Below are 23629 nucleotides of genomic sequence, written 5' to 3'. Positions count from 1 at the left end.
TTTATTGCTCACCTGTTGGTCTGAACTCTACGCTCCCTGATGAGACCAACCTCCTCCTTGGCCTTCTTCAGCAAGGCCTGCTTATTTTCAAACTCCGATGATTTCATGTAATTCTCAATCCGCTGGTACTGATTATCAGAGAAACGAGCCAAGGAGAGGAAAGCCTTCATTTTTCCTTTCTTCAGCTCTTCACTGCTGTCTCCACTGTGGCTTGCAGCAATTTCCACAGCCTAAAGGAGAAGTTACAATAAAGGTAAGATCAATAATCAGATAAATAGTGCTGCATAAAACTTGATGAAACTCTGTTCTCACAGAAAAACGGAATGGTTGAGGCTGGAAGGGACTTCTGGAGCTCATCTTGTTCAAGTCCCTCCCTGCAAAGGGTCATCTGCTTGAATAGATTTAATACTGCCTGTGATGGAATAAATATGCATACAAAATGAATCTAACAGGCTGAATATTTTTCTCCTAAGTGAATTTAATCTTTGATAAATGTTTCAGTGCAAACAGTCAAAAAATATTGTCCTGTATGAAACAGCTTTAACAGCCATACAGGAATTTTCCATGCTTTTATCTTTTACAGTAACAAGGCATGACGTTTTAAAACAGTCTTATAGCCTTGTATCACAAGCTGGTGAGAAAAAAAAATGGAAGACAGTCCAAAAAGTGCCAAAAGTAAAGGAAATTATATAAGAAAGTCATGGATTCAAATCAGAGTGAAGAAAGCATATAGATAGCAACAGAGAAAGGCAACTATGTTGAGTTTCATAAATTAGTGTGAAATAAAGAAATGCAGAGCGGGCAAATATTAATACAAACATTTCTATTACTGGCTAAAAGTTAAAAACAAAAAAATTACAGCACTTTGAAACAACAGACCAAGACTTTGCAGCATCTCAGGGGTGACCTTATCACTATCTACAACTGCCTTCAAAGGAGGGTGCAGCCAGGCAGGAAGTCAGGCTCTTCTCCCAGGTAACAACCAACAGGACAAGAGGACATAGCCTTAACCTTAAGCTACACCAGGGGAGGCTCAGGTTGGGCATTAGGAAGAATTTCTTCACAAGAGGGGTGATCAGACACTGGAGTTGGCTGCCCATGGAGGTACCATGGTCTGGTTGACATGGGGATGTTGGGTCACAGGTTGGACTCCATGATCCCAGAGGTGTTTTCCAACCTGACTGATTCTGTGCAAATGCAATGCTGTACTAAAAAGCTGGTGAGTGAATAACCTGTCCTGAGAAGGAAGAGGAAGGGATAGGGAACAGGAAAGGGAAACTAGACTAGTAGTGGTAATCACTGCACTTCTAAGCCAATAAAAGACATTGCACTGTGATTTCTACAAAGCCATATTCTGAACTTTTAATAAGATTACAGTGTTACACAATACAATGTAAAACCATAATATTTATATAAGAAACCATATTTTCAATAAATAAAAAAAAGATTGCACTAAAAAAATCTACTTGACATTTTAACACTATATTTTAACACAGCATAATCTCACAGATAGCACATTTCAAAGACTGGATGCACCTTTTCTAAGTATTTCTGCATGATGACTGTAGGGTTTTCCAAGCATGTTTCAGCTAACCAGGTTCCACAGAGCCTCAGGCACTCTGTATACATCAATTTCAGGTGAGGATCATTCTCGACCTTTGAAAATGCAAGTTTTGGAAGAAAAAAATTAAAGAGAGAGAGGCATCAAACAAAAACATCTTTTACATATGAGGTAGGAAATTTCTAAAGCCTTTAAACCCTGAACAGAATTCAATCACTGAGGCCTATTACACATAATGCATCCACAGAGTCATTTTCCATCCACATCTACAGTAGTCAATAACCTTAAATCACATTCACATTCTATGTAAGGCAAAAGGAGAATGCACATTTTAAAATACCTGATAGCTTGAACAATCAAAAGCAGAATAAACCAATGACAAAATGTCATAAAAATTTTAAACATTCACAGCATGTTTTGTATAAATATCCCCATTTGGTCTGAAGTACCATAGACAACTCCATAGGCAACAGCCAGGAACCACAAAAACAATGTGTGATCATCAGATTCTTCAGACAGATGGAAACTTGAATAAAGTGTTATGGGAAGATGATGGAGCATGCTTCCAAAGGACTTTTCTCCAGACTGGATGTTCAGCTTTAACTGCAGAGTAGGATAAATTTGCAAAATACTTCTAATATAGGGTACACGTGAAAGACCATGTGACCAAGATGGCAACACTGACTGTGAAATACGTATGTGAACATCACAGGCTGTGAAAACACAAATTCTCCTTACATGGACACGGTAAATGTAAGAAAGGACAACATTTTTGGAGCGCCTCATCAACTGATTCATGGAGAGATTACAAAAATCAAAAGAGCAACAACTCTTGATTTTGCCCTGGTATGTACAGAAAACTTGGCCCAAAATAATGCAGCTTTTCTGAAGAGTGATATTCTTTAAGAACATACATGGATTAAAAGCAAATGGCTTTGAAATTCTCAAAGAATGCCATCATAGGTAAATGCAAAGGTATAGCCTTAAAGGCTTTTTTACCACAGTGGTACACACAATTAAGTTCTAGTCAAGTATTTGTAGACCATATTTTAACAAACATCATCCTGAGGAATCTGTAAAGGCTGGATTGATGGGCCAAGGCCAACCGTATGAGGTTCAACAAGGTAAGTACCAAGTCACAACAACCCCAGGCAGTTGTGAAGCTGCCCAGTGGAAAAGGACCTGGGGGTGCTGGCAAACAGCAGCTGAACATGATCCAGAGTGTGCCCAGGTGGCCCAGAGGGCCGATGGCATCCTGGCCTGGCTCAGCCAGGTGTGGCCAGCAGGAGCAGGGCAGGGACCGTCCCCCTGTACCCAGCACTGCTGAGGCCACAGCTCCAATCCTGTGCTCAGTTCTGGGCCCCTCAGTGCCAGAGAGACATTGAGGGGCTGGAGCGTGTCCAGGGAAGGGCAGCGGAGCTGGGGAAGGGTCTGGAGCACAAGTGCTGTGAGGGGCAGCTGAGGGAGCTGGGGCTGTTCAGCCTGGAGAAAAGGAGGCTCAGGGGGCCCTCAGCACTCTCTGCAGCTGCCTGACAGGAGCGTGCAGCCAGGTGGGGGCTGGTCTGTTGTCTGAGGCTACAAGCAGTAGGACAAGAGGAAATGGCCTCAAATTGCACCAGGGGAGGTTTAGATTGGATATTAATCACTAAAAGGATTGTCAAGCATTGGAACAGGCTGCCCAAGGAAGTGGTGGAGTCACCATCCCTGTTTAAAAGGGATATGAAAGACATGGACATGTGGTGTTCATCTCTTTGAAAATCTCTAATGAGATTTGCTAACGCAGTTTTTTTTTTGCTTTCAGACATTCTGAGAGTACAACCCACATTTAGTATTTAATACTGCAGAGGGGTTTTCAATTTTCTTCTAAGGGAAAACTTCTGAGAGTGGAATTAGAATATTAAATAATTTAATTCCTGTAAGTTCAAGACATTATGTAATACATACCTGAAACCAATCTGCATCTAATTTTTTTATCATTGATTTAAGTATATTCAGTGCAAGACTCTCTTCCTTTTTGGCCCAGAAAACCTGAGCTTCTTCAAGTTGCCATTCAGAAACTCCATTTCCATTTGGATTGTGTTGTTTGATTTGAAACATAGCTCTTTCCGGAAGCTGAAAATGGAAAAATAATAATGAACGATTCTTTAAGTAAAATATCTGTAACTCACAGCAAGTTTTGTTTTTAGGCACTGTCTCCATTTTCTCTATTTGTGCAGCATAGTCTGCCCATACAAATAAAAAATTTATTTGCAGCAAAGATGTGAAATTATTTTTCTATATACTTGCAGAAAATCCTGATTTGCAACAAGAATAGAATGGAATTAAACTTCACAAACTCTAAAATAAAGTATCTCTGTTTAACACTTTAAATTGGAGGTAAAGAAATTCTATAATCAGTACCTACCAAATTAATGGATTTACAGCTTAGCAATTATTATTACATTATTACATGCATTACATACATTATTACAGACCACAGAAAAATAATTATAAAAATGGCACCAGCATATACTAATTCTTTAGCATGCCTGCATCTTCACACATATCACTGGTAAAGTACCATCCTCACTACTTAGTATGACTATGACAGCACAAGGAGCAAACTGTGCTTTTAACAAACTTGAGGCTTTTACAGAATACTCACTGCCACAGTGCTGGTGGCTGGGCAGTCATGAGACAAAAATATCTGAAATCATTCTCCCAACAACTTCAGAGGCACTGAGCAAACTGTCTCTGCAAATTCATGAAATCAAAGAGCTGTTCTACTGATTTCATCACTATTCATAAAAAGAGTTTTATAAATAGTGATGTGTGAAATAGCAAATAGTGAATCAAAGTTTAATTTAGTTTTGCATATGTGAAGTGTTAAACACCTTTCCAGGTTCTGTATTTATCTGGAACTGTTTTCTGTAGAGGTCCTTGGAGAATACTCTGTTGCTCTGTAAATTCTCATGTAGTTACTGATCCAGATGCACCACCTAGAACAAGCCAAGGCTGACTCTGGGCCTTAAATGCATGAGCAACTGAAAAAACCATTGATAGTGCAAATCCCAGGAAGCCATTCACAGAAAGAGATTTACCACAGTGCAATGGTGTTTTGAGAGTATGAAGCTTTAAAGACAACACTAAATACAGAGATGCAATGAAGTTATCTCTGCAGTTTTACTCTGGAACACTACAACATATGATGCAAGTGAAAGCTGGATATGTAAAGCTGCACCAAAATGAGAAACAGAGCTAGAAGAGCATTCTTCACTAAAAATGTCATTTCTGTATTATCTACCTCATTCAGTGGCTTACACTTATGAATAAAATTAAAAAAAACATGCTCATAAATACAATTCATTAATAAATTCTACATAATCTAAGTCTCAGATTGATTTATTGAATAAACTTAGAATACAGTTAATCATTAGTACTGTTAAAAATTAAGTCCTTTTATAAACTAAAAACAACTAAACATCTGTTCCTGGTCTTTCCTGAAATTTGTTACCTGAGTATTTTTAGCAGTTCTTGCCAATCTAGAGAGCTCCACCAGATGTTTGGTCAGGAGGTCTTTAATACATTCTCTTTTGGTGTTTTCACTCTCCTTTTCAAGCAAGATTTCCAAAATTACAGTGCGCAGAGCCATGACAGGCTCCTGGAAATGGAAGTCACTGTCTTTGAGAAGCTGGGACTGTCTCTGCCATTTCAAATAAATGTCATTCAGTTGTTGAGTAGTAACAGATCTGCAATAATTCCCAAAAGAAAAAGGACTTGTTATTAATTTTCAGTAAATATCAGTGAAATGCAAGATGGGTAAAAAGTAAACTGCTGAGAAAGTTCAAAAACCTACACTTCAAGAAATAGTGATAAAACCCCACAATGGTTACCATATGCAGACTAAACTGGAAGCCTTCCAGTTTTAACAAACATGAAGTACAACAACACTCAGGAGAACTATTCCTCTGTAAATATTCTTGATTAGGCATTAAAAACTTGTGTTAAAGGTCCATCAGTAAAGGGAATCGCACTCAAACACAGAGCTGCTGAAAAGACTGTGGGGTGACTATTAGCTACTAAACTGACAGAACTATAGCAGAGAAAATTAAATGTTAATAGCACAGAGTTACAGATATAAATACCTTTCTGTGTTTAAAAAGCAATCTTAAGAATTTAGGAAGAATAATGATGGTAATAGAAGTCCATTAAGAAAATGATTCAAACTGAAACAGCTTTCAGTAAAGCTATGGATGTCATTAGGGAAATGGAAAACATTTTTAGAAAAGAAACTAAAAGAGGAGGACTCAGTTACTTGAGTAAACCAGAAGCTAGGAGATATGACTGCTACCTTGGAGTATGAGGGAACTCAATATAAAGGAAAGAAAACAATTAATTAAAACACTATATTGGCATGATTTCAAATAACTTAAACTAGACTGCAAACTAAGGCAGTCTGGAAATAAAGAAAATCTAAAATTGTCTTCATGTAGTGAAGCTAAATTCCTTGTCATTCTCAATATGAAGTTTGAGATGTTGATGAATACAATCTGTTAGGGTAATTTTAAGTTTTGTGCTATGTTTGATTACTAAAACTCCTGCAAACTGAGGAAGTGGTGTGAAACAATCTTAAAACATCACCTGGAGAACAGCAGACCTGCATTTTCCAGCTCTCCAATTAGCTGTAGTCTGCAAAGGGTTGGATATAGTGAATAAACAGACTCAAGACTGCCCTTGCACAGCTCTTCTACTTCATTCACTCTGTGGATTTAACAGAAAAACAGTAGATTATTTTTTATTTCATATCAGCTAGTAATTCCAAATATCCATAACATAGTTTCCATACAGTGAAGAGAATTTAAACAGCAAAACTCTTCAGTCTAGAGTTACTTTGCACTACCATTCAAATTAAAAAAAATTAAGTTTGTCAATAAAGGAAAACACAGTAAGGACTCAGAAATTCCAAAATCCATGTGACAGCTCAGCTAAAGAAGTGCACTCAGCACTGGAATCCACTTAAGAAGTCCACAAAGTAAGGGGTGTGTACAGGAAATGTATCTTCAATTAGCACACAAATTACATATGCAGATGACATACTGAAGTTAAAAAATGTAGAGTTGCAGTCTGGAAGTAGTTTTTATTCTATGCATGAGCCTTTATTTGAGCTCATAAAATCCCTTGATAGTCTTTTATATATAACCTGTAACTACAAACACACACATTGTGTCCATCTCTCTCTCCCAGTATTTGCACATAAATGTCACAGTATTTGCATACAATGTTACCTGGCATCTTTAAGACTGTCATGGAAAGCAGAGAATTCCGTATCTCGTAAAGACTGAAGAGCATCATACAATGATTCATGGTACCCTGGACTTCTTGCTTCATCTCTAACAAATAAAACAAAAGTTAACATAGAATAAAATGAAAACCTATTTCTCTATGAAGAGGTCAATTTTGTCTTTGTGACAAACAGTTTTAGTTGTACAGTAGCCATTAATCAATACTGGTGTTTGCATATCCAGGACTTGATAACCTCTTGCGGCTTACTGTGTAATATTTCCCGTTTTCTTATAAATGAGATACTAAAAGCTCTCTCCATCCTTCTCTTGTATTTAAGATACAAGTACTATATGAATCAAAAATGGAAAATTTCAGTTTAACGTTATGAGCAATCAAAAAGAAGAATCACCTGTGTACAGTTTCCAAGGAAAACAAAAAGTTATGTGCATTCAAACAAGACAAATCTAACTGAAAAACACTGCTTTTCAGTTCAATGATTAAGATGAATTAGGTGACCTGCTTTACAGAAACCATGTTCTGATCTTGGTTTTTTTTGCTTGGATCTGACCCCATTGCCTTTTGCTTAAAGAACTAGCAAAAAGATAAGGTGTTTACTTGACAGAAGAGATGTGGCTCCACTGCATATTCCTCCATGCTGCCTGGTACCGTATTTCCTGCAGTTCTGCACACCACTCGGTGTTTTCATGTTCCAGACCTTTTAAGTACATGGAAAGAGTGTGGGAAAGCCCAAAATTCTGCAAAGCCTGGAATTAAGAAAATTACTCAAAATTTATTTTCCTCCTTCATCAAACTGAACTGGTATTTTTTAAGGGCTTTGTTTTACTTTTGGAAACAAAGAACCCTTTGCAGGAAAGACAGGACCATGACTATTTCTAAACTCTACAGGTAAAATGAAAACTTTTTAATAAGACTACCAAGCACACTACTGATATCTGCAACTCCAGGAAAATGGTTTTATTACTATTGTGGCTGGCATTTTTTGAAATAATTTTTCACACTGTGAAAATTAATTAACTACCAAATTAACTATCAGCACACATTTCTCCATGCCATCATTCCTGGGTGGCAAGTCAAAATGAATTTTACTTCTTAATGAACTACTTCTCCTGATGAGGATTTGAAAAGATTTCCCACAACTCCTACCTGTTTGAAGGCCATAACATCTTTACAATTGTGACCAATTAACCAGATTACATGTCAAGCCACTATGAAGGACAACTGCAATGGAATTTTAACAGTGATACTAAATAATTTGTGGCAAGAAATTAAAAGTACCATAAGAAAATTAAATGAGGGGAAACACACATACATCTGTGCTACATTTTTTATAGAACTGGTATAAACATTTTTAGGCTAAAAAGGCAAAGCATATTAAGGATTAAAAACAACATCAATTCTTTTTATCTACTGTATCAGAAAAATCACATAGTCATTCATAGTGGAGTGGTTTAAGAATGAGATAGCAAAAATAACCAACTACATTACTTTCTGTATCCTGTCATTTTAGGAGCTGGCCTAAATCTGGAATAATATTGAATATACTTATTTTTAAGTATTTCACAAAATTCATTACCCATGATGCGGATTATGGGTGAATAACAAGAGGACTAAGAACCTTAATGTTTTCAGAACAAATACTGAGTTGTCTTATATCCACAGTTTGGATGCCTATGATAATGGGCTAGACTTAATGAAAAAAGAGATAACTTTCAGTCCTAAAACCATTTTGGACTCACTGCAAATGACTCAATATGATGAATATCACTTCTTACAATAATTTCCTCTTACAAAATAATATTACCTCTATTATTCCTGCCTGGCGAGTAGATGGAGAGAGGCTTGTCTCAAGGTCATATGTTACAAGGGCTTTCTCCCATACTGCTTCATGCTCATATGTTCTTATCCTGTTGTAAGTGAAAAAGAAGTTTTCAATTTAAGTTCCTTACTAGTAAATGAAAGCAATGCCTTTAAAGACCATAAGAACATGAATAAATTATACCGTGCCAATGGCTGCAACATTCTTCCTCCACCACAGCCATAAAGACTGTCAGGTTCTCCAATGCTTCTGTAGATGTCCATGAGAAGGTCCTAGAATATGCACCAAAACAAAGAACTATTTTTTAGAACCAGCTTTACATAAATCATATCAGTTTATAAATGTTTTTACAGATAACATCATTGCTTAATTTTCCTTTATGTAGTATCTGAGCCTGCTATCATGACAGGGAAAAAAAAGTTATGCAGTCTAGCCAAACTCTTCAGGCCTACTTTCAATGCTAATTTATTTTTTAAAGACCTAGAGCTGGGCCTTAGGTGGGCTAGTTGAAAAGCAAAAGGCAATAGTAGTAAATGGCATCAGATACACCAACTAAGCAATGCATCTTAAAAGTTATACAAGCACAGTCCTGAAATAATGACCTATGGAAAGAAGTAACTTAGATAAGGCTACTGGATCAGATTTGATATATCAAATAAACCTGAGGGAGATGGTACTACTTTGGTTTTGATAATTACAACTTCTACATCAATTGCTGATTTTTAATGAATATATATCTGCGACAAAACAAACTGAAAAATATGTGGCTGGCTACCACCCTGAAGGCAGTTCTTTTGGGAATCAAATCCTGCTTTACTGTGATTTCAGACTTGACAGTTAGTTAGTTTCAGGTGAACAAATACTCAATTTAATTTGTCTGAGTTCACTTTTAATTAAAATATGAGAAGAACTTTAAAACACATTTTTTGAACTCTACTAGACCTACCCTCAGCTCAGATGAAACCTACTGTTAATTATAATTATACGAGATCATTTGCATTCAGATTAGGAAGCACACACAAGTACCTGCAAACTTAGGCCAGTTTCTTCTTTACTTTTTTCATTCAAGGTAGCAATAGGTGTTCTTTGACTTTCCTCTTCAAATGTCAAACTCTTAGCTGCTTTAAAAGAAGATCTAAAAGAAATGCTTCAATATGAAATTTCTTATAGAGAACTAAGAAATTCTGAGACAATACTCAAGAAATAAGGGGCACAAACAATAAATGCAAGACTATGATAATGATATTCCCAGGTTATTCAGTATGGCTCTCCATCAGAATGAGCAAGTGATCAGTTGAGCTGGGAATATCAACATCAAAGGATTTTAACACCAAGGTGTTTTTTTGGAGAACACACACATTGTAATTCCTAATCTTTTATTAAATCAAATTGCTTTTGTGAATGCCTGAAGTGTTCTTTCCTCTGTGAAAGAATAAAAGCAATAAAAGCAATAAATTAATCTATGTGCATACAACCAAACTTTTGTTATATTTCCTACTTTGTGGTTTGTCACAAAACCTAAACTAGTTCTATACTTTGATCTTGCTAGGCCAGAAAACAAAAATAATTGTCTGTTATGGAAGACAAGTGCCTACAAGGACCATTTAGCTCTATTCACAGAATTCCAGTCATCATTCTGAGTTTACTTTCTCCCCTTGATTAATTTTTGGCTGTAATTTCACCAACAGCACTAGGAAAAGTTTCTGATTACAAGTCAACATGACACTCTTTTGAGGCTTGGATCGCATTCAAGGACTGAAATATTTTCCATGTCCATATACACACCTATGGAATATTTTTAAAGCTTCCCTGACTTTTCATATAATTAAAACCAAAACACACATTGCTGGGACTCACAAAACATGATTCATTTAACCAGGTATGTCAGCAAACAGCACTCCTCCTTCTACCTTTTTTGCTGCTTGTCCCTATTTATCTTGTCTGCGTAGATTTCTGCGTAGAGCAAGGCTGTGAAGTGAGCAGCACAAGACTGTGCTGCTATAGCAACCTCCAGATAATTCAGATCTAGCCAGAAGCTGTCGTCAAAAACTGTACCTGAAACAGATCTGATTAAATAAAGACCTTAATATTGCTGTAACAGATCTTTTATGCAGCATTAAACATAATTAATCCAGTATCAACTATAAAGCTTTCCGAAGGCTAACTTTATCTTAGCTCCTGAAAAACCCACACTAAAAGAAGTACATCAGACAAAAGAGTTTAGAAAACTCCTTCAGCATAGTTAGAACCCTTTAAGGGTAGCCATATCACTTCTGTAACAAATGCAAGGTCACCACTATATCTTTTCTTTTAAGCAACATGTTCTCTACCATGTTCCTTTTCTTTAATCTAGAGCACCAACAGATCTTTGAACAGTCACAATTCAATTAGGGCAACGTTTTGAAAAGCTTGGATTCACCTCTTTTGTCTTCTCAAGTAATCAACAACAGCAAGCATGGCTCGTCGAGATACTTTATCCAAACTTCTAGAATTATGGGTTTCTTGATCTGGGATGTATATTTCAAAGGAAAGAATATAATGAATTTTGTCATATCACATCCATTTAAAAAGTAATCACATCCAAAATAAAAAGTAATTAATTTTCAGTCAAGAAAATAACCAAAAACGTCCTTGAATTGCATTTCCAAAATTAAATTAATAGCTGTCACAAAATGTATTTCTTCTCCTTACATGACTGTTAGTGAGATTATAGTAATTTGTACCACAATTTGATGAAATTAGCTTGGTATTATTAGTTTATGGATTCTATTTCTTCTTACAGAATTCAGAGATAAACTAACGTCATTGCAAAAAGCTCTGTAACAGACTTCTGCCATTTGGCTTCCATTATCTAAGTTATTCCAAAGTCAGATAAATACTTCTTATTAAATTACTGTACTGCATAGAGTGTGTATGGCTACACAAAACCCCCTACTTTCCACATACAGGCACATACTTTCAAACAATCTATGTTTCCATGTGTTGCTTCTGGATTAAAAAAAAAATAATCAGACAGCTACAGGTTGTGTTCTGGTATTTGGGTTAATAATTTCTTCATTCCTCTGGTCATTTCTGAATTACCAATTAAAAGAAGCAAGAAATAGGGAGCACACAAGCAAAGGTTTGATTACAGTAAGGTGCAGAAGTAGCAATTTCCTCTAAAAAAGAAAAAGCCACATTTAAAAATTATCTGGGCATTTTCTGTGTTCCAACAAACAGAAATGAATGTGTTCAGAAGCATTTGACTCTCCCACATCTAACTGCTTGTTTTATCCCATTTGGATCCTGATGGATTGGAATAAAATTTATCTAGACTTTCTAGGAAGCGTTTTCTCCTTGTTTTCACAGGATAACAGATTCTCCTTGAGGATGACTAAAATTTTTGCTTCAAATACTGATGTTCTAGCACTCCAATTTTGGAATTAACATATCTTTGTTCTGTTGGCTACTGCATCTCCAGTTCATCTGTAAACAATTTGTCATACAATGAGCTGTGCGCTACTTCATGGTTTTGGGGGATTTTTTTGTTACCAGGACAGTTTTTCATCTGGAGAACTCCATTTAAAGCTTCTGTATGTCTTTCTTTATTTTTTTTTCTCTTTTTTTTTTTTTTTTTTTTTTTTTTTTTGCATTTATTGCCTCAGTAAGATTCCTAAAATGTAATAATTCTTTTTAGGAAAAATTTCTTCACAGAAGGGGTGATTAGACATTGGAATGACATCCCAGGGGTTGGTGAAGTCCCTGTCCCTGGAGCTGTGTAAGGAAAGACTGGATGTGGCACTCAGTGCAATGTGTAGTTGATGTGACAGTGTTCAGCCACAGGTTAGACTCAATGATCTCAGAGGTCTTTTCCAAACTAAGTGAACAGAAGGTGCCTCCATCATTTGCTCACTGCTATTGTTGAACTAACTGCAAGTTTCTAGAACTTGGAAAAATCCCTTCATATTTTTCTTGGAACATTTTGGGTCACCCTGTACATCTGAGCATAAATTTGTGAGTTGTAGAAAGAGCTTGTTATCTGAATTCAAAAATATGAAAGAATACTGTTCCAGAATTTCAGTCCAGGCTAATGAGCATCCAAGAAAAATTTTTAAAATACACCTAGCATCATTAGGGTTATTTATACCACTCTTAGTAAAAACTGCAATACTAAGGGTTCCCCTTCCTCTCTGGCAACCTGAAGCTTGCATGACTTGCCAGTAAAGAGACATTGCAAGACATGGTACAGACTCTTTTTTCCAATGATCTGTCACTGAACAAGGGAGTTAGAAGATGTAGCACAGTAACTACTGCACAAAATACCCCAAATCAAACCAAAAAACAAACCTACCCTAACCTGAAGTTACTGTGTTTATTTCAGCTCCTGAAAAAAAGTGCATGTACAATTCCCAGTGTCTAACAACAAAGATCTTCCTTTTACACAGATTTCTGCTAAATTCAACCACAATCTAATTGGAAAGGACATAAACAGCTTGTTTAAATGGTGCTTTTCTTTAAAAATAACTTACTGCCTTTCTCATACTCTGGTGCAGATATTTTGGTTACAACTTCCTTTTATTTTGCTGGAATGGAACAGATCTTCTGAATGTATAAGAAGACCATTAAAAATATTAGGCAATACTTAAAGCAAGGGTTAGTCTTCTCCAAGGGGAAAATTCAGGTGAAAACTGCTTTTTATTGCTCTTGTTTGAGTAACAGAGGAATTTACCTGCCCATCAGTCATTTTAAAAGACAGTCCATGACTCAGTCTTGCAGCATTTAACATTAGATAACACCTAAATTCAGCAAAAACATTATCTAGTTATGGATAAAAAAAATTAGTTAGACAGAAGATACTTCTTGGGTGCTGCCAATGAACAACTTCAAAATTATTGGCATCTCCATCAAAAAAGATCAGTCGGGCAGAAGCTTCTAAATTCTGCCTGCCTACAAGTGCACATCTTACATTTGATATCAGAAGATAGTTTTTTCACAACCAGAATTCCTCAGTTAGCTGAAACAAAACTATTATGGCATTACCTGAATCAGAATTTGGAGTACATCTACAGGATGAGGTAAATTTGCAACAGGCTGTAAAAAACTTCTGGATATGAAGTGACAAAAGATTTCTCCAAGATTCTTCTGAGTCATGAAGAAGGATATCATGAATCAGGTATGGAAGCAAAGTTTGACACAAGTCTGTTTTCACCTAGAAAATAATAATATACAGCAGCTGCTAAGAAAGACAACCAAAAACCATTCCTTTCTCAGGTTACAACCAAACTCACAACTGCCCAAACAAACATGTAATGCATGAGAAAAAAAACACAAACCACTCAACAGGGTTATGCTGGCATTCACTTAAAGCAGCCATATAAAGTTCTCCTATGTTTGCAATTCTCTCTCAAATCCTGTATTTTGAGAGTTTTTGAGATATTTTATGAGTACCCACAATATATGATCACAAAGGCTCTGAATTATTTAATAGCAGAAATTACTATCTGCTATCAAGATGAGTAATCACATTTTTTTGTGTATGACAGCACACATACATGTAAAAATGTATGATTTAGCTCACCTCACACAGTGGCTTCATCAGCTGGAGAACTTCATTTTTCACACCTCCACTGTCCAGGATTGAACTAGTTAGGTGCTTGATCCAGGTCTCATGGCTTTCCCCCAGAGGAATCCACAGGTTTGAGTCATCCAATCTTTCTAAAGGAGCCTCTGTATCATTAGCAGACACTACAAGAAACTACAAGAAAAATATACATATTGCAAATATAACAAAAATTCTATGGCATTTAAAAAAGCCACACTGCAATGCACACATTCAAACATATTAACTATTACTGGTCCTTCAGCTGATTAACAATATCAGTTTTGTTCATGCAAATATAAGTTTTTGCAAGGAAATCTGAAATTATTAAAATTAAAAGTTTAATGGTGACATCAACAAGGTCATATTAGGCATCATATCTAATTTACAAATAAAAAGTTTGAAAATCAGGAAATGTCTGATTTATGCACTTTTAATTATGCGCTTTTTTCCTCATTTATTTTCCACCATTTTTTGCATCAAATAATACTGGAATCCTGAGAAAGTATTACACTATCCATTAGGTAATCAAAAATGGTCTGTCTAAATGAAAGCACACAGCTTTCTAATGTCAAAATTGCAATTTCTTACATGAAGGGAAAGCTGCAACTGGTAAAACAGAAATGAGAAAGACATAAAAAAGCAATCAGATTTTCAATTATATTGATGCCAAATCCAGCATTTATCAAAGCCTACCTCAAATATCTTTTCAAATTCACTTTTTAAAAAAGATAGATTTTTTTTTTTTCTCTACTCCACATGCCATGCATATAAGGTGTATCACAAGTACCTTTTTCCTGGATGTTCTGAAAGGCTGTAGATAGATTAACATGGGATCAGCTTTACTTTTATAAACCTCCCAAAATTCATTGCCAGACTTGGTGGCTAATATGTTCTTCAAACAGGAAACAGCAGCAGCTCTAACATCAATACTGAAAAAAGAACATACACAATATTGCTATCATTAATTTCATTCAGGTACTTGATTTTCAAAATCACCTTTGTAAGTACACAAGATAAATAATTCCACCATCCATGGCGCTATTGCATATTTTTTTACAGAACAAAGCCTGAGTATTTACTCCATAGCATTGCTACCCTCTACAGCACAGAGGAGACTCTCTGGCTTGCATCCTACTACAGAATTTCCAGGAAATATCTAAGATTGACTGGGTAAATAATCTGAGCCTTGGAGAAGCACATGGCTGGTATTAAGAACACTTTCAGGGAGTTATTCTGAGGTCATCTGAACAATGTACAACTTAATGGCTCCTATTTTGCTTTTGTGTTAACTAAATAAGTAAGTACTCACCAATTATCTGTTAAAGCAGTGTTTATTTGAATTAACATTATGAAGACACACTGAAGTTTTCTATCTTCAAGTAAATCTGCTGCTCTTGAATCCAGTGCGTTCTCAGCCCGCGGAAGAGCAGTGGTGGAGAAATCCATGGGACCTATTTCTCCCAAGCAACTTCCAACAGCCTCTGCAAATGGATGTCATTTTACAGTCTTTCTGTAGTCTTATGCACACTAAAACAAGGTCTCACCCTACTTTTAGAACTGAGACTGTTATGGGGTAAAAAGCAGCAAGCATTTATAAATAATCACTTATGGAGTTTTATGATTAAAATTACATGTGAACAAATTTTGCAGCTTAAGACTCATAAATATTACAGTTATGCTTTATAACTGAATTTTCTAGGAGTGCCTATGGTTCTGGATTTTCCAGCTTATATCAGATATGTCTTTTATGTTTGCTTCTGCCAGAAACTGGCAAATGGAAAAGGTCAGAATTACTCATTTTCAATGCCTAAAGGGTAGGGTAAATACAAACAGAAGCCTGTGTGAGCCCAAACATTTATTACTGCAAATTCAGTAAGAATTAATCTGCATTTTACATTAAAATGTGTATCAATGCTCATTTGCTCATTTGCTTTCCAGATAAAGTATTTTATCAAAACACACAACAACTGAAAAAAATAAAAAGTGACCTTGAAACTAATTTTTAACAAGGGATGTTAAATGTTCATTAGAAAAAATCCAAAATCTATTTCCCTGCTCTTTCCTTCATACTCTGCAGGTGTGTTGAAGTGGAAAGCACAGTGGGAAGTAACACTGAGAACAACCACAGTTTCAGTCTGGTGTTTGCAATGACAGCCATGATTTACTGGTGGGTCTAATTAACTTACCCAGCACTGCTTTTTCTCCTGTATGGTTAACTGCCATCTTGGACAGCTGCAGTAAGCTCACCACCAGTTTCACTATTACAGAATCTTCTGGCTTTTCTATCATTCAGAAAGAAAAACAGATGCCAAGCATGTCAGTATACTTGTAACGTGAAGTTACTAGAAGAAAATACTGCTTCAGTGTCTTTTGCCTACAAATGTCAATATGCATTATTAATGCTGAAGCAAGATGGTATCAAACAGTACATCAACTAAATTATTGATTTTTCTTATTCATCATGGCTTGGAAAAATGTGTGTGCACGTGAGTAAGCCAAAGAATCCCAAAACTAGAATGCACCTATGCCATTATTTTCAGTGTTTTGATGCAAAAATAATAATTTAATACATGAAGTATTAGCTTAAGTTGGTGTAAGAATGTTATTTGAAATAGTGAAGGCATACTATGTGACTCCACTGACAGCCCTTAAGTTAATGTCATCATTCTGTTCTAAATCTGAACCCAAGGAATACCTCAAAATTAGGCTTAGTGTCAGGAAATTTTAAGAATTTGATTAGCTTTCAGTTGACAAACTAACTGTGCCAAATTATAAACTCTCAAGACGAGTATTTCCTTACATATTTGCTCCCTGCTGGAGGTCTTTTTTTAAAACAAACATTCCAAACAAAATGGTCTAGGAAAACATATGATGATTTGTTAGTGTAAGGAAGAAAAAAATCCCAAGAAAGAGTACTTTTAAAAAAAGTACTGATTGGAGTACAAACCTAGAATCAGACTTTAGGCTTACTTGACATCTTTAGAAAAATGAATACACAGAATAATAGACTTGTAGGTGCTTAACAGAATTTTATTATAGGGCAAAAGCCCCATTAAGTTTGCCAGTCCATCTCCAGCAAAGCAAGAGAATATACTTCTCAGGGTTTGCCTGAGCACATTTTGACACCTAATAATCTCTATAAAATATGTCCAACTCCTTTTAAGGTCAGTTATATAGTTACTCTTCAGAGTAAGTATGTGCCATGGTGAATGTATTTTGAAGAAATTACATGGTTGCTCTTGTATAACTGCTCCCAGATTATTTAATGTGTTTTTGTCCTGTGATAAAAGTGGTAAGCACTCCCTACTATGCTTCATCATTCCATTCACCAGTTCATTCAGCTCCATCTATTCCTACTCAATCTCTTTTCCAATCTCATAAGGCTCTCCTCTGATGGAAGTTGTTCAAGACAAGCTTGTTGCTCTTTCACTCACTCTGTTCAAAGAGAGTTATTTGTAAAATTGTAAATTTGGGGATGTGGGGGCCAAAATGCACCTGGCACCACAGCCTTACAACATTACAATTCTTATCCAAATTTTACTTTGTACTTGTTTACAATTAATCACATCAATGTGTTTTATCTTCATGTCATGCACACAAGCTGATGAAGACTTGATAGAGAGGAGAAAAGTGAAATGTTCTGGCACAATTATCTGAAAACCAAACTAGGAAGGAACTGGGTCTGGACTGAGGGCTGAAACACAATCTTGGCACGTGTCTAAATTCTACTAAACTAAATCCTACTATTTGTTCTGAGAGTTTTACTTTCTAACATGCCTTTAATAAATTGAAGCTTTGTTTCATTTAAAAGAGTAGGGAGATTCATATACCAGAAAACGCATGAAGCAACCACAAATCAATATACTTCTACATTGTCCTGGTCACTCACAACCATACATGACCCATGCCAAATGCCTGAAGGGTATTTTATCCTCTCTACCATGTAACATCTCATCTATTAATTTACAATTCACTTTGCTAAAGATATTTTTGATGTTGCATGAATCATAAATGTCAATCTACTCTGTGTGTCAAATTATAATATGATTACATTGTTAATTATACCAAAAATATTTCCATGTCAAATTAGAATAGGGTACACCACTAAACACCTAAAACCAGGTAGAAAAGAAATAAAACACATAATCAGACATCAGTACCCTGGAAAATTTTCAGGAGATCCTTCATCTGATCTTTATACTGTTCCAACTTTTTGCGTAAATCATACAGTCCTTCAAGCCGTGTCAAGGGCAGTGAATCACAAACCCCAACTGAGAGAAAGTGATTAATTTCCTGCAAAACAACACTGTATTAAGCACATACAGCATACAAGTAAAGGCTTCAGGTACAGAAGTGGCTCTAAGCAAGTGCACAACAAGGATGCAAAGTAAAAATGGAGACCTACAAGTATCTCCGTGGCTGAAACCAGCAATAAAAGAATCCATGTGTCTCATTTAAACCTAAACTATAGTAAGAAAATTTTTCTTCTGGGGAAAGTCTGCATTACAGAAAACATTATGTGAGATGTATTTTAAAATGTAATTACCTCCAAAAGAGAATATGGTCCTTTACTGTATTTTATTTTCTGTTGAGTTGCCCGCAAATCTTTAAAAGCAGGGTATTCAGGAAAAGGATCTAAGCACTTGATTGCATGGTACAGACATTCATTATCCTTATTTTCTATCACCAGGTATTTCAACAAGCCTAGGACCTGAACATAAAAAGTAAATGAAAACCAAAAAAGACAGAGGAACATTTTTGAGCTGTATTTCTTATTCAGGTTATAAAGTTTGTATTTCTCTAAGTTTCATTAAACTAGTAAGATAATTTATTTACATTTTTAAAAGTTGTAAGATTATTAGAGGCTTGGGGAAATCACAGATACGTTCTCAAATGGTGGAGCATTTTTGCTGTTCCTCCTTCCAAACAGAAATCAAAGCTTTTACTATCCCAGCCTGCAGTTTGCTCTGTCTTTTGAGGAAGCTGATATCAAATGCTGGCCAATATGATCTCTATGATATTCACAAAGATTTAACAACACACTGCACCCAAGCATTTCTGGAGTTATTAGGACTTTCCTGTTCTCACTAAAGTGCTGGTAATTTGGAATTTAGACAAACACCTATATATCATACCTTTCCACCCAAATCACTGAACTCTGGCAGAATTTGTATAACAACCTATCTACAACTTGAATAAATGTCAATGGAGTACCATACCTTCTTTGGAAAAACATTGTCTTTATGCTTTACTTAAAAATCAATGCAACTGGATATTAAATCCAAGCACCTTTGAGAAGTTTTAAATCTAAATTTTGGGGGTTTTATTTGAAGACTTCTATTTACCTGAAAATTATCAACTAGCCTCAATTCAATGCTAGAAGAAAAAATAAAAAAGAAGGAACTGAAAAGTGATCATTAGAAGGTGGGCATCCCTGCAGGAGTAGGATATGAGAAGGTTTCACATTTGACATCAGTTCCAATTCAGAGAAATTTCTGTCCTCCCCACTTTGCTCCTGCCCAGGGATACCCTGACACGTGGCCTTTGCAGATGTGCACGTGCAACTGTTCACACAGACATATTGTAAATCTGATCACAATCAGGAAGCTGTGAAACAAGACTGCCAGGTTATTTTCAGCTGGGCTGGCACAGCCCTCCAGCTGAACTGGAAGTACAAGGAGGACAGCACAGGGCTACAGTGCAACCATGTAGATGCCTATGGTACAGTGGAATCAGGCTAAGCCAGAAGGCAACATGAGGACTGAAGTGCAACAGGCACACTCTTCTAACCTACAGCTACTAATTGTAAATCTCTGAATCCTCTTATATTTCCACTCCCAGCAGAAAGCACATAAAAAGCAACACTAGAGGGGAAACAATGCTTGTCACACAACAGAAACTGCTTTGTTTCCCATTTAAGACCTGCATGCTACATTTTTTTAAAACGATCATTTATTAAATAAATAGCTGAACTACTGAAATCTGTTCTCTGCACAAATTTCTTTTTGTCCTTTAGACACCTTGTACTCAAGATTTTCATCATATTTCCCATTAAATCATCCACAGAGTTTTTTAAGGAGTTGCTTAGCTGCTTGATGTGCTAGTTGGCAAAACACAAGTACCAGAAGTGAAATTGCATTTAAAAAAACTAAAGGCATAGTATTACATCCAAAATATAGTTTTTATATAAATCTCCAAAGCATAGGAAAAAGAAATTAAAACTGAACACAAGTACAGATAGAGCCTTAAGAACAGTGAACATGAACTGGAAAACTAACAGGTAAGGCATAAGCAGCACCACAAAACTACCTGTTCCTGAATCTGAGACTGGTCCATGGCAAGAGGTGTCAGGGTTCCCACAATAACATGAAGGTGGGTCTCCAGAGCATCGCTGCAGCATGTAACTGCTGTGTGGCAAACATGATGCAGCAGGTCACAGCACAGCGAGAAGCTGCGCATGGAAACGTCCCTGATTACCATGGGTCTGTCACAGGAAACAAAGGGAATTAAAGAAATACAAACTGGCACTGTCTTGAGTACCAACATTTTATGCATCTTGGAACAATAAGGGAAAAATAATAAAGTCAGGATGAATTCATTCTAAACTTTAAATTTATCAACTCAATGATAGCTTTAAAGACTTAGCTCAGGAAACACAAAGAAACACAGTGAATCTGACTGATCACTTCAGAAAATGGAATAAAATCTTGTTAAAAGATAAATACCATAAAGAAAAAAAAATCCCTAGAAGGGTTTTAGATTATTGCTTGTCAGAACAATCTTGACAGAAGCAGAAAAAATGGAAAACATGCTCTCTGAATCCTCCTCCACCTAAAATTACTATTAGTTAAAAAAAAAAAAAAGGTTATAAAGGACACCTGGAGATTATGCAGTGCAGCTTCCTCCCTTAAGCAGTGTCAGCTTGAAATTCAGATCAGGTTCTCAGGGTTTATTGAGCTGAATTCTGAGGTCCCTCTGAAAGGAAGTGTTGCTCTCCAGTGCATCAGCAGCCCCTGCCTCAGCTGAGTGTTCAACATAAGAACAGTAATGCCATAATAATGGCATTTACTATAAAATCCACACATCTCAGGGTATGAAATGCTTCAAACCAGCCGAGGAATCAATTTATACATAAACTCAGAGACATGTAGGCTAATAACTGTCTGGGAAACCCTAAGATGAAGCTCAAGTCAAAAAGTATCTATAATCTTCTTATGCAAAAGGTAAGAATCCCACTTAAATTTCAACCTGGTGAAGGTGAACCAGTTTTCTCAGTCTGAAGGCAAGCTAAGAGAACATGTACAATTCTCACTTTGCTATAGGTACTTAGGGATGAGAATGTAAATGTCAACATTCATTAACTCAATAAGCACACTTTATTTGACATGTGCTGACTTTGCACTTAACCCCACATTTTAAATTTTTCTCCCATATGATTTAAATTCCTAAACACCCCATCATCAAAATCTCCTAACACTGCTTATTTTTGCAATTTGATAACCTACTACAAATACAAAACCTTCAATATAGCAAACATCTAAATACAAGGCTAGCACAAAACATTCTATATTTTAGTAAGAGTTCTATGTTTAAATTCTGAAATTATAAAAGAATAGCAATTTTGTTTTTAATTTTAGCAATTTATAATTAATTTTACAGGTTAATTAACATCTGCTAGCAATATCAGAATGTAAGGTTACAGGAGCAAGGGAGCACAGACAGGAAGAACTAGAGATAATTACTTTGTTTACCTGCTGTTGATGTGGTGAATCAGGGTGTAAATTACATCTCGGAGGACAAAAGCCCAGGCTCCTCCTAAACTGTCTTTGATCTCTTTGAGTAACAGACCAACAAACAGGTGATAAATTATAAGAACTCTGTGTTTCTTATACATGTTTTTTGTTTCTGAAGCATGCTTACAAAGAGCTAGAAGGATTTTCTGGAATGAATCCTAAAAGTGAATAAAATACGAGCACAAAAAATTATTCATAAGGTCAATACAGATATCAAGAAAAAACTTTAAAAACTTAAAACCTAACATGGGCAAAATAGCTTCATTATTTTTATTGCTTTAAACAAACAAAAGACCTAGAGAGAAACCAATTCCCCAAACAGGACTATAAGCCATATACCTCTTCATTTTACTTTCTTTATTCCCCCCACATGAGATATGCTATGCCCATTTTTCAGAAAGCCAAACAATGATGGCAATGTCTATCAACAGAGAAACATCAATTAAAAACCATGAAAGCATCAGGTAAGAATTCAACCTGTATTTTTTCAAACATAATGTTCATGTGTGCAAGATGCACAATTTCACAGGACACAGCACAGCAGGCTGCAACTGTTGAAACTGTGAACTTATAAAACACTAGGCAGGTAGTGTAACATTTTAAAAATGGCTGGCAATATTAACTTTTACACTCAAAAGATTTAGATCAAACATGGTTTAGAAATTTTTTTTCCCTATTTTTAGATTATTTATAGATAGGCAAAGGAAGATGTTGACAATATATGGAATAAAACAGTATAGCTTTAAACAGATACATTTCTAAGGAACAAACTTAGAAGACAGTAAAATATTTATGATTTATTGCAAGGCTGCATGGTTTCCTATGTCTTCATATTTTGCTTTAACAAATGAAAATCAAATGTCAAAAAATATCCCTCAGTATAAAATTTTCACACTGCCAGTAAAAGTAAGTAAATTTTATATTTTATTTGTAGGCTGCATTTAGTTACAAGTATAATTGACCAAGTATATTGATTTTAGAACATTCTTCAAACACGTGACAAATATGCCACGTTCTAAACTGTGACTGCTACACAGAGATTTTAAAATAAAAACCTTTAAAATAATCTACTCTACTTCATATGTATTATATAATGTATACAATTACATAATTTACACAGTTATATAAGACATTTTACATACATAATATAATAATTAATGAAGTAATATAATTATATAGTGCACATAACTCTGTCCCTGAATTTAGGACATCTTCCACTTCAAGAGGCAAACAAATGAATAGAAAAGGGTCTAAGGCTGGTTTTTTGATTCACATAGAAATGCTGAAAATGTCTAATTTAACTAAAGGGTACCCATAACAGAAATTTTGCATTCTACAGGAAATAAATTTATCATTTTCTTACATCATACATCATCATACTTACAGGGCTTTTAGAAAGAACTGCTATAATACTTTTTAATTTGCTTTTATGGCAGTTGCTAATGTAGTCCAAGGTTGCTTTAATCACGTAAGATGGAAAATGAGGAGGATTAGGAGCAGGATCCAGTTCTCTAAATGAATAAAAAATAAATTTATATTTTTCTTCTCAAAAGTCAAACCACTTGTATTTAATATAGTAAGTCTTGATGAATAAA

General features: G+C 35.7%; 1 protein-coding gene across 1 annotated transcript in view; it reads right to left on the bottom strand.

The window, feature by feature from the left end:
• ATM (ATM serine/threonine kinase) overlaps positions 1-23629 on the bottom strand; it is a 55359-nt gene that overhangs the window by 13383 nt on the left and 18347 nt on the right. The window contains exons 27-48 of the mRNA XM_059466038.1: positions 23419-23545; positions 21993-22192; positions 20551-20725; positions 18788-18952; positions 18402-18534; positions 16428-16523; positions 15551-15722; positions 15029-15170; positions 14218-14394; positions 13680-13848; positions 11080-11167; positions 10571-10726; positions 9687-9795; positions 8844-8932; positions 8646-8748; positions 7439-7587; positions 6826-6930; positions 6182-6301; positions 5055-5289; positions 3506-3673; positions 1537-1656; positions 13-230 (exon numbers count right to left, since the gene is read on the bottom strand). Coding sequence (XP_059322021.1) covers positions 13-230; positions 1537-1656; positions 3506-3673; positions 5055-5289; positions 6182-6301; positions 6826-6930; positions 7439-7587; positions 8646-8748; positions 8844-8932; positions 9687-9795; positions 10571-10726; positions 11080-11167; positions 13680-13848; positions 14218-14394; positions 15029-15170; positions 15551-15722; positions 16428-16523; positions 18402-18534; positions 18788-18952; positions 20551-20725; positions 21993-22192; positions 23419-23545 — 3216 coding nt within the window. The remainder of the gene's footprint in view (positions 1-12; positions 231-1536; positions 1657-3505; positions 3674-5054; positions 5290-6181; positions 6302-6825; positions 6931-7438; positions 7588-8645; positions 8749-8843; positions 8933-9686; positions 9796-10570; positions 10727-11079; positions 11168-13679; positions 13849-14217; positions 14395-15028; positions 15171-15550; positions 15723-16427; positions 16524-18401; positions 18535-18787; positions 18953-20550; positions 20726-21992; positions 22193-23418; positions 23546-23629) is intronic.

Source organism: Ammospiza nelsoni, chromosome 2 (assembly GCF_027579445.1).
Source record: "Ammospiza nelsoni isolate bAmmNel1 chromosome 2, bAmmNel1.pri, whole genome shotgun sequence".
NCBI classification, from domain to species: Eukaryota; Metazoa; Chordata; class Aves; order Passeriformes; family Passerellidae; genus Ammospiza; species Ammospiza nelsoni.
The sequence above is the reverse complement of the archived record's forward strand: the minus strand, read 5'-3'. Positions and strand labels throughout refer to the sequence as shown.